This window comes from Petaurus breviceps, unplaced genomic scaffold (genome assembly GCF_028583685.1).
Source record: "Petaurus breviceps papuanus isolate PSGF00001 unplaced genomic scaffold, PetGlider_PUasm1.0 470, whole genome shotgun sequence".
In the NCBI taxonomy this organism is placed as follows: Eukaryota; Metazoa; Chordata; class Mammalia; order Diprotodontia; family Petauridae; genus Petaurus; species Petaurus breviceps.
In genome coordinates this window covers 2,913,544-2,929,668 of record NW_027186350.1, presented here as the reverse complement: position 1 = coordinate 2,929,668, position 16,125 = coordinate 2,913,544, and the positions used below count along the sequence as shown (strand labels likewise).

At 41.3% G+C, this 16,125-nt stretch overlaps 1 protein-coding gene across 1 annotated transcript in view; it reads left to right on the top strand.

The window, feature by feature from the left end:
* Window positions 1-6,873: 6,873 nt before the first annotated feature.
* Window positions 6,874-16,125, top strand: part of YBX3 (Y-box binding protein 3) — a 30,825-nt gene continuing 21,573 nt past the window's right edge. The window contains exons 1-3 of the mRNA XM_069101490.1: window positions 6,874-7,125; window positions 11,264-11,327; window positions 12,304-12,337. Of these exons, the coding sequence (XP_068957591.1) occupies window positions 6,900-7,125; window positions 11,264-11,327; window positions 12,304-12,337 (324 nt within the window). The 5' untranslated portion in view covers window positions 6,874-6,899. The remainder of the gene's footprint in view (window positions 7,126-11,263; window positions 11,328-12,303; window positions 12,338-16,125) is intronic.

The following is a 16,125-nucleotide window of genomic DNA, read 5'->3' as shown; positions in this document are numbered from 1 at the left end:
AATAGTGGAAAGAACTCTAGAGTTAGAGGACCTGTGGTTGAATCCTGAGTCATCTACTTACTCTTTGTAAAATCTTGAGTGACTTAACCATCATGTGCCTCAGTTACTTCATATGTAAAATGAGGGAGATGGACTAAAAGGATCTCTCTGGTCCCTTCTAGCTTCAAATCTATGCATCTATGAGTATAAATATAATAGATTCAAATAATTATTGGAACTACTTAACAAGGCTTTCTAATAATGATACCTTATATTTAAAGTAATTACAAGATAGTTTCTCATGTGTTATTTTATTTGATGCTCATAATAATTCTATGAGGTAGGCAGAGAAAACATTATTTTCTGTAATTTACAAATGAAAAAGTTTAGGCACCTAGAAGTTAAGGACTGGACTTGTAGAATCTCAGAATTGCCTAGGTCTTTCAAGGTCAGTTAGTCCAATTTTAATCTGGGGGTGGGGAGAATCCTCTATAACATTCTTTACAAATGGACTTCCAGCCTCTGGCTTGAAGATCTTTTTGGTGATAGTGAGTTCTACTGGTGTGCTGGAGCCTGTTCCTATGGGCTAACAACTGATTGTTGAATTTTCAGGGTGAGCATATACACCTCAAAAATTGGCAAATATTATAAATCAGGGTTTGACTTACTGATTTGTAAGATTTTCTAGACTTAAGTGATGGTGAAAATGTTAATAATGCAGATTAAACTTCAAAGTATGTCCTTCAGTACATTCTCTCCTTCCTCTCCTCCCTTCCCTGCCTCCACCCACCTAGAGGGTGTTGTTAAACATTTACCAGCTCATTAGTGTACTCCTGGGGACAACCAGTTTCATTTTTTCCTCATATCAAGTTGAAATTTTCCCCTTTTTGCAAATTCTATACATTGTTGCTAGTTATACCATCTGGGATGGGATGAGCAGAACAAACCAAATCTCCTTTATATGGGAAAATTCCTCAAATAGTTGAAGGAAGTTATCAAAAGATCATAGAGATAGAGCTGAAAGGTAAACTGGTCCAATCTTTTACAGATGACTTCCCTTAAGTCTTTTCTTTTCCTAACTAAGAGGTCCTAGTTTCTTCAACTGATCCTCACCTGACATGACCTCTAGGAACTTTTTCATCTGAGTCATCATCTTCTGGATGCTCTTAATCCTAAAATGTAGCACCCATGACTGAACATACTAGAATAATAATAAAGCAAAGTATGGGGTAGCTAAGTGGGGCAGTAGGTAGAGTGCTGGGGCTGGATTCAGGAAGATTCACTTTCCTGAGTTCACATCTGGTCTCAGACACTAGCTGTGTGACCCTGGGCAAGTCACTTCCCCCTGCTTGCCTCAGTTTCCTCATCTGTAAAATGAGCTGGAGAAGGAAATGGCCAACCGCTCCCAAACTGGGTCATGAAGAGTCAGACATGACTGAACCACAAAAAGCAAAGCATGACAAATATTTATAAAGTACTTGCCAGGTATAGTGTTACCTAATTTAACAAATATTTATTAAGTGCCTACTATGTGCCATTGCACCTGAGTGCACTCTCAGTGTTCAGGAGGCTCTGATCTTCTTCTGAATCTACTGCTTCATAACTTTTCTCTGCAAACACTTCAGAGGTCTCAATTCCTAGTCTGAAAAACAGTGTCAAAGACTGATGACACCCACTCTAATCCAGATCCTCATTACTTCTTGCCTGAATTATCATAATAGCTTCCAAATTGACTCTATCTACTTCCTTCTTTGTAAGCTATCATCCCCATAGTCACCAAATTGGTATTTCTAAGCCACAGGACACATGTCTAACCATGTCTGACTTCTACTCAAGAAGTTTCACTGGTGCCCCACTTTCATTAGGATCAAATACAAATTCCCCTTTGGTCTGTAAAATCTTTTTAAAAAAAATCTTACTTATCTTTGAATTTGTTCTATTCCCCCAGTAGAATGTAAGTTCCTGGTAGGAAAGGACTATTTCAGCAAACTCAATGCCTGGTATAGTTACTGACACATAGTATGCACTTAATAAATGTTTGCTGATTGATCTTAATAAAAAAATTGATTTCGTATCCAAGTTTTATTAAGGTTAGGGATATGGACAGGATCCGTGATTTCAGTGGTCTAGAGTATTTTTGTTCATTCTGTATAATAGTTATTTAACACTACAGCATGTAGACCCAGCTGCTCAGTGCTTTTTTTGGATGAAGAAAATGAGTCCTTATGGGAACCCTTCCAGTACAAATTCTGGGAAAGCCCAGGGTGAACTGGCTCCATGATTGTGTTAGACTCTCTCAGAGGGTGGCAACCTCACCTGTTTATTTTTGAAAGGCTTGCCCAAAGGCCAAGAATTGGAATCTATTTGCCCCTTTCCTTTCTCAAATTCAGTCCAGGTTTGTGAACAGGATACTCTTTCCGAAGGAAAGGCTTTGGCCTGTAAAACAATTTGGTCTTCCATTGCCCTGGTCAAACATGTCTCATGCAAAATAAATACTTGTCAATAGTAAATAATAATCATCATCACTTCTTTGGACCAGAAGGCCAAGGAATACTGGGCAGTCTTCAGTAGCCTGATTATAATCAAACTTAAAATCAGAATAATATTTATTAACTTCTTATGGGAAGATATTATTGTAGTATTCACTTGCCTCCTGGGGTTGTTATAAGGATCAAATGAGATAATATTTGCAAAGTTCTGTGTAAACCTTAAAGCTAGTGCTAAATGCTATTGTTGTATTCTCTGTTGTTGTTCAGGGATTTCAGCTGTGTCCAACTCCTCCTGATCCCATGTGGGGTTTTCCTGGCAAAGATACTGGAGTAGTTTGCCATTTCTTTGTTTAGCTCATTTTACAGATGAGGAACTGAGGCAAATAGGGTTAAATGACTTGCTCAGGGTCACACAGCTAGGAAGAGTCTGAGGCTGGATTTGAACTCAGTAAGATGAGTTATCCTGATTCTAAGCCCACTACTTCCTCCACTGTATGTGCCACATAGACAAGAACTAAGCTAAAACACGACTGTGAATGTTAAGAGGTTATGATCCAACATGTAGATAAACAACATAGGCATGATCAATAGTATTACATGTACAAGAGAGTTCATTTTGCATTTTCTGTGTATTTTTGATTTATTCTGTGAATATATTTTATTTTTGGTTATCTTAGAATAGGTAAAAGTCAGGAAAGAATAGATAAAAGATAGAATAGTTCTAGTATATGCAAAACCAATGGACTCCTGATGAAGGAGAGATATTAGGCTATTTGGGTGGGCTATTAGGCTATTATTATCACTCCCCAAACCACTTTCTATTCATTTTTTTTATGTATAAGTATATACTTATATATACATTTGATGTCCCTCTCTCCTCAACCTAAATTGTAAACTCCAAAAGGGCTGGGACCCTGATTTCAATTCACTCACTTTTGTCTTGAATCCCTAGAGTTTAGTGCTTTGCCTGGCTTATAGTAAACTGTAATAATATTGATGTTGATTAGTTGGGAGAAATATATCATTTCAAAGTACTCAAGTCTTTTGGGGTTTGGTGGAAGACCTTTAGGCAGGATATTTTAGCATATTTTCTTCTGGTGAAGTGGAAAAAAAAACAGTTGAAGAAAAAGATGGCTGGACTTCCTGCTTCTCTCCCTGTTCTTATCTTTTATGGTTAGTTGTCCACTGTAAGCAATTTCTTCTGCCACCAAAATGGCATTAAAGGCATATATAAGATAGGAAGAAAGGTGTAAATTAGTTTTGTTCTGGGTAAATGAATCAAAGGAACTAGAGAAGGCATCAAAGTTTGTAGTTCCCAAATTAATTCCAGAAAAGTAGATAGGTTTCTCAAACTTTTATCTTCCTGGATTTAATGAGGATGACTAGTTTAGAGAGTATCTTGATTCACAATTTCTAATGCACTTTGTTTTGAAACTCTAGACTATTATCATTTAATTTTGTATTATAACTATCTATGTGTCTTATCCCCCTCCTAAACTATAATCTTTCTGAAGGCAGGTACTGGTTTTTGCCTGAATTCTATGCCCCCCCCCCTTTCCCTCCCCAAGACAGTGGTATGGGTACTTAATAAGACTTTGTGGCTTTGCATTTCATTGAGTATAAATTCTTTCCCCAAAACTTTTGAGGTGCCTTACTCTAACAGTACAACTTTCTCACTATGTTCAACATGTTTCTCTTTCTCCTTCCCCTCCCCCAAGCAAGACTACTGTCCCACAAACAAGTCATGCTCACTCCTCCCTCTGTGTCTTAGATCATGTTACATTCCCTCCCTCTTTTTCATACTGCTCAACAACCTACAACCCACATTTATATAACACTTTAAAAAGCACTCTCCTCAGGAGCCTGCCACACAAGTAGTATAATTATTATCCCCATTTTACAGATGAGTAAACTGAGATTCAGGAAGACAGAATGATTTACTCCTGGTTACAGGTTTAATAGGTGGCAGAGCTGGGGATATTATCTAGGTTTTCTGACTCAATACTTCCCCCTTACACCTAAACAAATTTTCCTTATTCTTCAAGGCCCTTCCAAGTGTAGCCTCCTCTGACTTCAGAAGTTCTGTTTCTTCTCTGAATACTTGTAACACTCGTACTGCAATTTACCATTTAATTACATTCCACCAAGACAGGGATGATCCTATTGGAGCATGTGCTTTGGCTCTAGGAGGGATGGGACAGAGGTGGTAATCCTTTGTTAAAGGACACATAAAACCAAAGGTTTCTGGTAAAAAAAAAAAATTCTAAAAAAAAATCCAGAACTGGGAGAATAGGCCACATGTCCAGGAAAGGTGATTCACTAAATAAACTTCAAAAGGAAAAGTCTTTCTGTCATCTGTCAAGTAACCCAATGCAACTTTCTCCGACTTCCAGCAAAGCGGTGGGAGGAGAGGAAGGAGGTTTGCACAGTGGTGGCTGCTCACATATGGCAGTGAGAATGAGTTTTACCTAATAGATGAACTTGAGCCTAGACGACCTCGTACTTAGATGACTCTTCTCCTTTGTTTTTATTGCCCTGAGTACAGGTGACTGAAAAGTGAGTTAGACTTATGACTTTTTCTTCCCCTTGGCAGCAGCCTTGTGAGCTTGAGAAGTCAGTAGGAACTGGGTGCTGGTTGCCCAGCTGTCTTCTGCAGCTACTATAATGATTGGAGAGGAGAGGAGAATTGGAGAGTATGATTACTGACCAGAAGGTAAGCCCAAGCCTTGCTGTGGCCTACCAGAAGCTATAAACCTAGAATGAGCTACTGGGACTGTGCAGGTCCAAGGTGAAAGTGAAATGCCTGCCCTGCAGGCAAGACCACCAAGTGTTTCATGTTTCAATGTTTTTAAATATCATACTCCCAGGATGGTGTAAAAAAATTGTTTTGTGCTTTGTTAATGTACATTTTTGCATCTTTTGTGTTTTAAGAATTTCTTTTTTGTTGTGGAGGAAATAGCTGTCTTATACCTGATTTACTCTGTATCCTTAAAATCCATTTTGAGGAAACCATAGACAGGCTTCAAAAACCTTAAGATTTAAGAGACTTTCCCTAGGGATCCAGAGCAGGGGTTGTAATATACTGGGATTGGAGGAGAGTTCATTGCACTTTTATCTGTGGGGTTAGGATCTCTAGGGACTGAACCCAGAACTAGTGATCCTGAGTGAGTCTTTCACGATTTCTGAAATATTGTTGTTCCATACATGATAATCTTGTAAGGTTTGATCCATTCATTGTATTTTATCCCCAACACTTATCAAGTACTTTAATTGATGGAAGAGTAGAAATCTAAGGATCTAAATCCAATCCCAATCGGAACGTGTGTGTCTACTTACCCTTATGTTATACAGGGAGAGCAAAAACATAGGTGCCCCACTTAGGATCATAGATTTCAAGCTCAGAGGTGCTCTAGTCCAACTCCCTCAGTTTACAGATGAGTTAATGACTTGTCCAAGCCTACGGAGGTAGCAAATGTAAGAGGTCGGATTTGAACAGAAATCCTGATTCCAGTTAGTGCTGTTCCCTTGAAAGTGGCTGACTTCTAAATTTCTAACACTAAGATCTTATGAAACTGGACCGCTACCAGAAAACATCTTAACCGCGGTAGTCTATGTGGCCAGGACGCTGAGGTCCTGACTGTGAAGATAGCTACTCCTCTGCCTCCTCACTTCCAGGAATGGAGTGGAGGCAAGAGGACCGGTATCGAGGGTCATGAAGCGACCTTTTTCAATTTACTTCTCCTATTAAGCACCTTGGGCAAATCACTTAGACTCTCTGGAAATCATTTTCTTCATTCCAAAATCTTGGGGTTTGGACTAGAAGAACTCTGAGGTTCCCTCTCCAGCTCTAGGGACTTCGAGTTCCTCCCAACGACTCTTACAAAGGAAGAACCACTCTTATAAAGGAGACGTGAAGTCCTCGGGGTTGGGGGTTAAGCGGTAGCTTTGACCAAGACTCTGAACTCAAGCCGAAGTCCCAACTGGGAGCGAGGTGGTTCTTGCCAAAGGGCCCTCGGCGGTCCCTTTAAATGCTAATGAGTATTCACCAGGGCTGGCAGCAAAAGAGCCCGAGCTTCTCTTCCCTCCTCCCACCACTGCCCCCCCCCCACCCCGCCCCGCCCGGTCCGGCCCGGCCCGCCCCGCCTCTTCCCCCTCTGCCCTCCCCTATCCCCTCCCGGGCACCTAGAAAAACTTGAGCGAGCCATTTTCCGGGCAGTAAGATCGAGTGCGCGCGCCGCCCCGACAGCTCCAGCTGCCGCTGGCAACATCCCCGCGTCCACCCGAGACGCGAAACCGGCCCCCTTCCCGAGCCCCGGGCCGCCTCCCCTGGCGTCTCCAGCAGCAGCCGCGGCCCCGCTGCCACCACTACCACCACCACCAACCGCTGACCAACCGCCGCGGGTGGCCGAGGGAAGAGCGACGGACGGCGGCATGAGCGAGGCGGGCGAGACCACCCCCCAGCCCCAGGCCCCGGCGGCCCCGGCGGCGGCCCCAGACCCCGCGCCCAAGAGCCCCGCGAGCAGCGGCGCCCCCCCGGCGGCCGGCTCGGCCGCCGCCGTCCAGGGGAGCAACCCCAGCGGCGACGCTGCTGCCGCCCCGGCCCCCGCCCCAGCCGCCGCCTCCGCAACCACGGAAGACCCGGAAAAGAAAGTTCTCGGTGAGAGCCCCTCTCCCCGGGCGCTTGGGGCACTGGAGTCGTGGCTGCCCCCGGGAGAACGGGGCCCCATATGGGGGGTCCGGAGGAGTCCGGAGCGGAAAGCACGTGCTGGCTAGCCGGGCTACGCGCGTGTGAATGTGCGCACGTGTGAGTGGTTGACAAGCGTCGGCCCCCATCACCTTGAACCAGGCAACCCCCTTCCTCCCATTCCTCAAGTGAGAGCACCCCGAGCCATCCACGTGCTCCTCTCTACGTGCGTCCCCCATCCCCAAGTTCAAGTTCTTATGGGCTCCTGCCCGGCCCCCCAGTGCCTTTTCCTCCCCATCACTTTGAGAAAAGAGAACAATCCGAGAAAGTCTGATGGAGGGGCTTTTAAGGAAGGTAAAAGAGGGAAGAGAATTCAAGTACACCTTTCCGTAGGGAGGAGGGAGCGCGTTTGTACAGGAAGACCCTATTAAAGGGGAGGCCAGGAAAGGGGGGGAGGGGCACCTTTTCCCTTGCAAGGTGCATGTGTCCGGTCCCGGCTGCCCTTTCCCTCGTGGGATGATAGACGCCATTTCGTCTGTTTGAACCACGCATCTTACGGACCAAGGGGTGTTGCTTTCCTGTTGGAGAATCCTTCCTAACTCGCTGACACCAGCCTTTCCATCATCTGTTCTTACCCCTCCCCCACAGTGAATCCCATATTGCTAACCTTGTTGGGTTGGGCTTTCTACTCCCCTCCCGCCTCTCTACCCCTCTACTTTGGGACTCGAATATGCTTACAACTGCTGTGACATAAAATCCTGTTAATGTGGATTGTAATCAGCTTTATCCTGGAATGGTTGGCAGGAAAATGGGTGAAATCTGTCTGTTGGACAGGAACAGAAATCCTTTAAAGGCTTGGCCACATGGTTCTCCTCCCCTCCTCCCCTCTGCTCACACTCTGTTGACGATGTTTAGGGAAGGCAAGAACCAGGCTGTAATCAGGTGTGTATGCTTGCGTGTGGGTGGCATATAAGATGACTAAAGGGTGTGTATGTGCTGTCATTCACGCTTTTAAACTCAAAAGTTAGGCTGTGGGTGTGAGATGCCTATGTAGAAAAACATATGCCACTCCCCTGATACTTACTTTTCTGATCTGGCTTCTAGAGCTATTAATGGGGGGCAGGGTGGAACTGGTAAAAACCTAAGAGTGAAGAATTGGTGATGAGACTACCCCTATCCTGAATATTGCAGTCACTGTATCCAATGAATATCCATTGGGTGAAGAAAGCTTAATTAAAAAGTTAAGTGCACATCCTTTTGCATATGCAAAAAAAAGTCTTGAATGTAAATAAAATCGATGGTTTTTGATGTACTTAAAATATACCTCATGGAGAGATGACTGAAAGAAAGTATCCCTGGGCAGTAAGTCCTTGGAATTTCTTAGATAAGTATTTTTCTGGTATCCCTACTTTATCCCTGTGGGCATTTTGTTCTCTGCCTTTTAGCTTCAGTAAACAAAACTTGGGTGGAAAAAAAAAGTGAGTGAAATCATCAACATGGAAATCCTGCACATGCACACCCACACACCTTTTTTTGGGAGGAGGGGGGGCATGTGAAGATGATCTTCCGTTAATGGCATGGGGAAGGTGTGTACCCATATTGTGCATGGCATGGGGAAGGTGTGTACCCATAATGTGCCGGGAGAACCAGGTTAGGTTTAGGGTGGTGGAAAAAGTTTAACCTACAATCTTTTCTCTAGCAATAAAGACCTTTTCCACTTTTACATATCTTGGATCTACTCTGCAGACCAGTATAGTGATAGTGCTATGATAGATGTAACCTATGTTTCATGCTGTTATGCCTCTTAGTAGAGGGATAAGATAAACCCATAACTGTAATATGAAATATTCCAAGAGATGTATTTAAAAATTAAGTGTTCACAGACCTTTGTTTCTAGTGTAGCCTTTAGTAATCACATTTGCAAAGGAGAAAGTGGTCAATGAGATGCTAGAGAAAGAATGTTAAACATTGTCATCTTAGTTGTCCTCAGTCTTTATGATAAAAATTTGAATGCTAAGATGATTGCTAGTTAAGGACTGCTTCACCATATTTGAGGGAATTGGTAGGAAAGCAGTTTGGATGGATGGATTCAGACTTGTGGCATGTTTCCTTATATCTTCAGACTCACTCAGCTCCTCTTAGTTGACAGGAGTTTATGCTTCATTTTCCCCACTCAGACAGATAAAGGGGTTATTGGCTAAACCTCCACAACTCTAAATCTTTAATTGTAGGTATGGTTAATAGATAAGCTTAATTCAGGCCTTTGAATCGGTGTTATTCAGAATAAGCCCCTGATTCAGTGGGATTTCTATACAGTGTATGCTCATTGTAGAAAGGCAACACAGATCTTTTGTCAATTACAAGGTGCACACTGAGACTGCTGTGGTTTTCTAACCTTGATACATTCCCACACTGTTAGGCTTAGGACAGACTAAAGTAAGAGCTTAAAAAATTCATTTTGTTAAAACTATGACTTAATAGCATATACAAAATAGTCTTTGTTATGAGTCTTTGATTTAACACTACTTAAATGATTTTCCAGACTTCGCTGTTGTTGAAATCACTTACCTAGTACTTGTTTATATTTATATTGAGGACTGCAGAATGAATTGGTCCAAATTGAAACTTCTGTTGCCAGCATAAAACCTGGAAAAATGAGATCCTTTCCCCACCTACCTTTTAGGTTAGGTCAGAGGCATGAAGATGTCTGAGAGTAGAGGCAAAATCATTCCTTTGGTCTTCACTTTAAATGCTCCTTTATTTTGCTTTAATTGAAACAGGAGGCCATGTCTCTTTGCACTTAGTAGCTTTGCTGGTTCTTCTGACAACCAAGAATACAACTACAAAAGCACATCAGCAGGAGTACATTATTATCACCCTGCTTGAAGTTCAGAGTAAAATAACAACTTGATGCAAATTTTACGAAAATTAGTGATTTAGTACTAGAGTCCTGAATTTACAAACTACTGCTTAGCAACTGTAAACTTTTCTTTGAGGAAGTGTGTAGGTTAGTTATCCATCTGTCAACTATATCATCTGTCATGACGCCTCAATCTTCCTTGTTCATTAAAAAGGAAAATTCTCTCTAGGTGATCTAGATATTCACAAGATAGATGATAGTTTCACCTTTTGTGTTGATACTGCTTAGGTAAACTTGTGTCTGTACTTCTGAAAAATATTTCATTCTGATGCATCCTCCAAATTTTAGTACTGGTTAGTTGAAGCTTTAATTAAAATACAAATTTCCCCAAGGGGCAGATTTTTGGCATCATGCAGAGTTGGTTTAAGAATCTTACAAAAACCTTGTGCCTAAGAGGAGTGAAGAAATCAAAAGTGGGATAAAATGACTGAGTCTTTGCAGGTTTCTTACCACAGCACTAAGCTACCTAAAGCTTGTTGATTAGCCCTGAACAAGGTGATGGTGATAGTGGTGGAGGAGCAGGGGATGGGCAGCAAATGAGGGAGTTCAGAGAATTTAGAAGGAAAAAAATGTTGGTTTTTTTTTTTTTTTACTTCCTTTAGCTACAGGAAGGAATATAAACTTGATTCATTTAGAAAAGTCCTGTTACTTCATGTCTTGTGTTTTGGGTACCAGGACCACACCAGGGCAGCCTCAATTCTGTTCTTGGCTCAATGGCTCATTTTTAGTCCCTTATTGGACAGCCCCCTCTCTGTTGCTGTGCCTGCATTGTTTTGTCTTGAAGATGGGGATGCTCTAAGGCATTAATTATATATCAGAATGAGAAAAGATAGATCTTGTTATTTCATCTCTGTGTTTTATCTAAGTGTGCTCTTGTACTTTAAAATCTTCAGATACTGAACATAAAGAGCACTTTTCTGTATTTTTCAGTTACTACAGCAACAATCTAGAATATTCTGGATAATCTTGAAATCTGTTTCTATTGAATGAATACTTCTATTTTATACCAAGAGCAAGGCCTACCTATTCTCATTCTTTTGCCCATTTTCTTCTAACTTTTCTATTTAAACCAGTAGTGTTTCATCTTGTGTGTTTAGTAGGTTTTGAATAATGCTTAGACTTCTGTTAGTGGGAATCATTATCTGTTTGCAGGCTATCAACTAACTTAATATCTCCTTAATCTTACTTTAGCCACCAAAGTCCTTGGCACTGTCAAATGGTTCAACGTCAGAAACGGATATGGTTTTATCAATCGGTATGTATTTTAATTTTGTAGTGGCTTCTGTGGTGCAGCAAGTAGTTTTATCAGATACTTTTATTTAAGACTTATTAATGACTGCTAAGGTTTTTGAATGCTGTAAAACTATTGTTTCCTAAAAGAGTGAAGAATAAATTTAATTTTAAAAGTAGTCTTTGCAGAGAATACTGTTTTAAAATATAAAGTAGGGAGAAATTTTGAGCTGGAAAGAACTATGGAGGTTACCAAGTTCAGCTCCCTCAGTATATATATATGGAAATGGAGAGTGGACCAGAGAACTTACATGACTTAATGTCATAAAACTTGTACAGACAGAGTTGGAATTAAAACCCAGTTGGTAGATTCAGTATAGTATCTTGCCAAACTAGGTTGTCTTTTGCCCTCATAGGAATTGGAAGGAGATTTGGGTCTCCTTGGTGTAGCACTGAGAATATAATATTATTTTTGACATTTTCCCTGTGGTTTCCCACCCCCCTCCTCATTTGGGGGGGCTGTTTTGAATATCAGTGTAAGGAGAGCCTAGCTCACAGCTGTGCCCTGTCCTTTTGACAGTCTCTCTCTGCCTTTGCTGAGAGAACAAACTAGAGCTCTGGTTACATACCACGTGGGATAAAAAGTGAAGGGAGAAGAGGTGCTTGTGTGTGTGTTAAGTGTTTCAAAGTTTGGATCTCGTTCCATTGATTGGTGAAGCAAAAAGGGTGTCCGGGATTGACATTTGGGGCAGTCTTTTGGTGTTAATTAGCATGAGGAATATTAAATGTTTAGAGTTGCAGGGGTGGGTAGAGTGATTCCTAGGGGGCTTTGAAAAAATTTTTGTATGTCCTTTTACCTTAGAAAGAGGTGCTGAGTTATTTTCTTAGTTAATCTCTGGGGTAGGATCCTTGTTCTTTATGAAGATAATCTAAAAAAAATCCATACTTAGTAATTGCTTTTTAATTGTGAGATTGTCTGTTTTTCTTTTTTCCTCCCACAGAAATGACACTAAAGAAGATGTGTTTGTGCATCAGGTAAGAGGGATGGATGATAGAGCTGTGCATTTCCTCACCCAGAATATTATACAACTTTATATTTAAATAATACAAATCTAAGAACTCATCTGGGATATCAGATTATATGTATCTGGCATTATCAGACTTTATGATAAATTGTGGAGGAATGGATAAAGTGGTTAAATATATGCCCCTATTTTGCTTTTTAAAGTGAAATTTTTATTTTTTTCATCCCATGATTTTTACATAGATATGTATGCCTTTTGAAGTTTTTGTCTTTGGCATAATAATTTTTTATCTTTTTAGTCTCTTTTCCTTGCAGAGACTATCTTTTTGTCTTTTGCCTGTGTTATTATTAGCAAACATCCTTCTTCAATTTAACAAAAACTTAAGTGCCTTCCATGTACATATTTGGTACCTTGCTTGGCACTGGGTATATAAAGACAAAAACAGAAACAATCCTTGCCCCAAATGAAGGAGGTTTATGTTTTATGATGTCACAGGTTTTTAACCTCTATGGATAGATTTCAGGGGAATTCATAAACTTAGATGAGTAAAAATTCATCTTTATTCTTACATATGTCTAATTGAAATTTAGTATCAGGCTTCACCTAATTCCAAAAGGGGTCCATGGCACAGAAAAAACTAAGAATGCCTGTGCTACATGAATACCTGCATACAGATTCCTGCCGGTGAGGAGCTTGTAGTCTACTAGAAGGAATGTACCCAGATATGAATAATATAAGCAAAATTGAGGGAGAGCACAAACAATGGGGAATCCAGGAGTTGAGGGGAGAATTCTTGATTGATTCAGAGAGGCAGACATGGAGAGGCTTGTGCAAATGGAGGGAAAGAGGGAAGTGGGAAGGAGATGAAGTGTGAGATTTGGGGAATGTCTAGTAATTTGGTTTGTCCAGAACATGGTTTCTGAAGGGTTAGTAGCATGAAATAAGGCTGCAAAAGTAGGTGGGAGCCTACTTAGCCTGAAATGTCAGGCTTAGGATTTGTATCTTATCCTGTAAGGCATTGGGGGCGGGGGGGGGCTAATGAAATCATTAACTCCTCTGCTTCAGAATGCTTTCTATTGCTTCTTAGGCTTATTTTTCAAGTGTGAACATGCCCTTTCTTGTGGTCCTAACCTTGTATTTCCTCTGTAGTACTTTGCTGAAGGAACCATTCGTTCTCTTAGCCAGTTGGTTGATTCTGTCTGTAGTTACAAGTGAATATGGTGAAGGGACATATGATTGGGAGACATTAGTCAGCCTTGTTAATAAGAAGGCGAGGAGCAGTAGGATGGTGTTCTGGTTACGTGATTGGGATATGTCATGTGACAGGAGCATGTCCTGTGGGCTTCATTTGAAAATCATTCTAAATCCTCTGGTGGTTACGACTAGAGGAGTGGGAATGGATACAAAACACAGATCTCTGCTGCCAGTGATGGTCGCCAGTATATCAGTGAGGCATTCAGGGCTTGGCTGTATTCAGGATTGCAGAAAGAGGCTCATTTTTATTTATTAGAAAAGTTGTGTTTTTTAAAAAGCTTTTGTGTAGATTGATATATATTTGAAATGACTGTGTCCACAAACCTTTTTCTTAAGTCTGTGATAATAAGTAGGAAGATATTTTGTTGATTGGGACCCTGCTCTGGAATCAGGAGTCTGGATCCTGGGCAATTTGCTTGACCTCTCAATGTCTGAGGCAACTCTGGCAGATCTGCTTTGGTTGGTAGCCCTACATCGATGAAATCTCAGGTCTGGACAAAAATAATGGGAAATTGAAATATTGATTCGCTGTAGAATCTCCTAGCCCCTTGTCACTCTTGAACTGGTAATCCTTAGTCTTGGTGAGGAGGAATATTTATCTGATCTACTCTACTTGAAACCTCCTGTTACCTGCACTTTGGTTGCTCAGCAGAACAGATGCAAAATCCGGCCTGCTCTTGTCACTTCCTCCAAGTTTATGCTGCATAGCTTGAGCTAGCCTTCAAGGTTGCTTGATAATTCAGGACTGTAATGAACATGGAACTAATGAGATACTTGCTGGGTTTAACAAAGATCAGGGGTGTAGAAAAATCACAAAATTTATCTGCTGTCTCAAGCATGTGCTGCCCTCCTCCCCATTGTGAAAGGGAGAGATAATTTTATATTCTTGCCTTAGGCACAGAATTAGCTAGTTGCATGAGGCAATCAGATGCTAGCTGGTTCAACTCCACTGTAAAATTGTTTTATTAATCCTTTCAATTTTTTCCTCTTATCTAGGTAAGGCAAATAATCCCTCTCCCTGCCTTAGTAATTTTCCTTGTCCCCTTCCCTTGTCTTCAGTTTCATTTTACTGTCTTTCTTCCCTTCTATTTATAAGTCCCATTCCCACCCTCCCACCCCCCTCTTTTTAAAGGTTACCTTGACTCTGCTACCTCATTCATTTCATTTCTTCTTACTCATCATGGCCAAACTTTGGGTGAAGAAAAAGTATTCACATGATATTCCTCCTCATATCCCTGCAGTCTGACTCCTTTCAGTATCCTTAACCTTCTTGACTTCTATATAGCAATTGTCTTTACCTGTCCCCTCTTGAATATTTGCCTTTTTTTTTACTTTTGGGATACTATACTGGTTGTTCTATCCCTGGTTGTTCTCTTCCTGTCTCTTTAAAAGCTCATTTTTGTCTGCTTGTCTTTGTCCCATCCCAGTAAGGTTCTTAAGATTCTATCTTTTTGCTCTCCCTGAGCAATCTCATTTACTCCCATGACTTTACTTCCTACATCTATATTTATAGCTCTGACCTCTCTCTAGACTTCATAGAATCATAGATCTAAGGGTTGGAAGGAATCTCAGGCCCTCTAGTCCACCACCTCTCCCACTTTTCAGAGGAGGAAATATCCACTTTTCATTTGATGCAGCTTTCTGTCTGGAGGAAGACCCAGGTCACCCCTATTGGCAGCTTGGTGGTATCTTGAACTCTACTCTTTCTCTTACCCCTATATCCAGTCAGTTAATCCAGTATTATGGTCCCAGTCTCTCCATTCATCCCTTTCTCCCTTCCATTGCTATTACCATTGTAGAAGTCCTTCATTGCTCTCTTTCTGTACTATTGTAGTAGCCTTACACCTGGAGTGGTATGAAGGATAGTCTTCCTTCAGCACAAACTAGATCATGTCATTGCTACTCAAAACTCAAACAATTTCCTACTGAATAAACAGTTAAGTAAAGTTTAGATTCCTTAGGGTGCCTTTATCTTCTGCCTGCAGTTCAACCAAACTGGGTTTCTTATCATTCCCCTTACACACTTTTCCCTCGTTCTTTGGTTCCTCCTGTCCCTGTGACTGGGGTGCTGCCCCTGTCGTACCCTCTGCTGAAAATTCTTAAAGGCATTGTGGTACAATGGAGAGAGCACTCACTGGCTTTGGAGTCAGGGGACCCATGTGACCTTGAGGCAAATCAATCAAACTTGCTTAAACCTCCATTCCCCATTGAGAATTAAAATGAGAAGGGACAGGCCTGATTGGCCTCTGTGGTCCATTCTAGCTCTAGGTCTCTGAACTGACATTTATAGATCCCTTGAAGGTGTTTATTTCATAGGACTGGCTGTAATGTTTCTTTTTGGAGCCATTTCCATTCCACTTAGAAATCTTTTATTGGATTGATTTTGTGTGGCTACTACCTACCTCCCAAGACCTACACACTGTAGGAGGTCAGTATCCTAAGTAAATAAAGCCCTATCTGGAATTGCCTCTGTTTCAATAAGGAATCTCTAAGTTCTCTGTCTACTGTCCAGTCTTGATTAGCCTATAAAAATGATCTGATTAC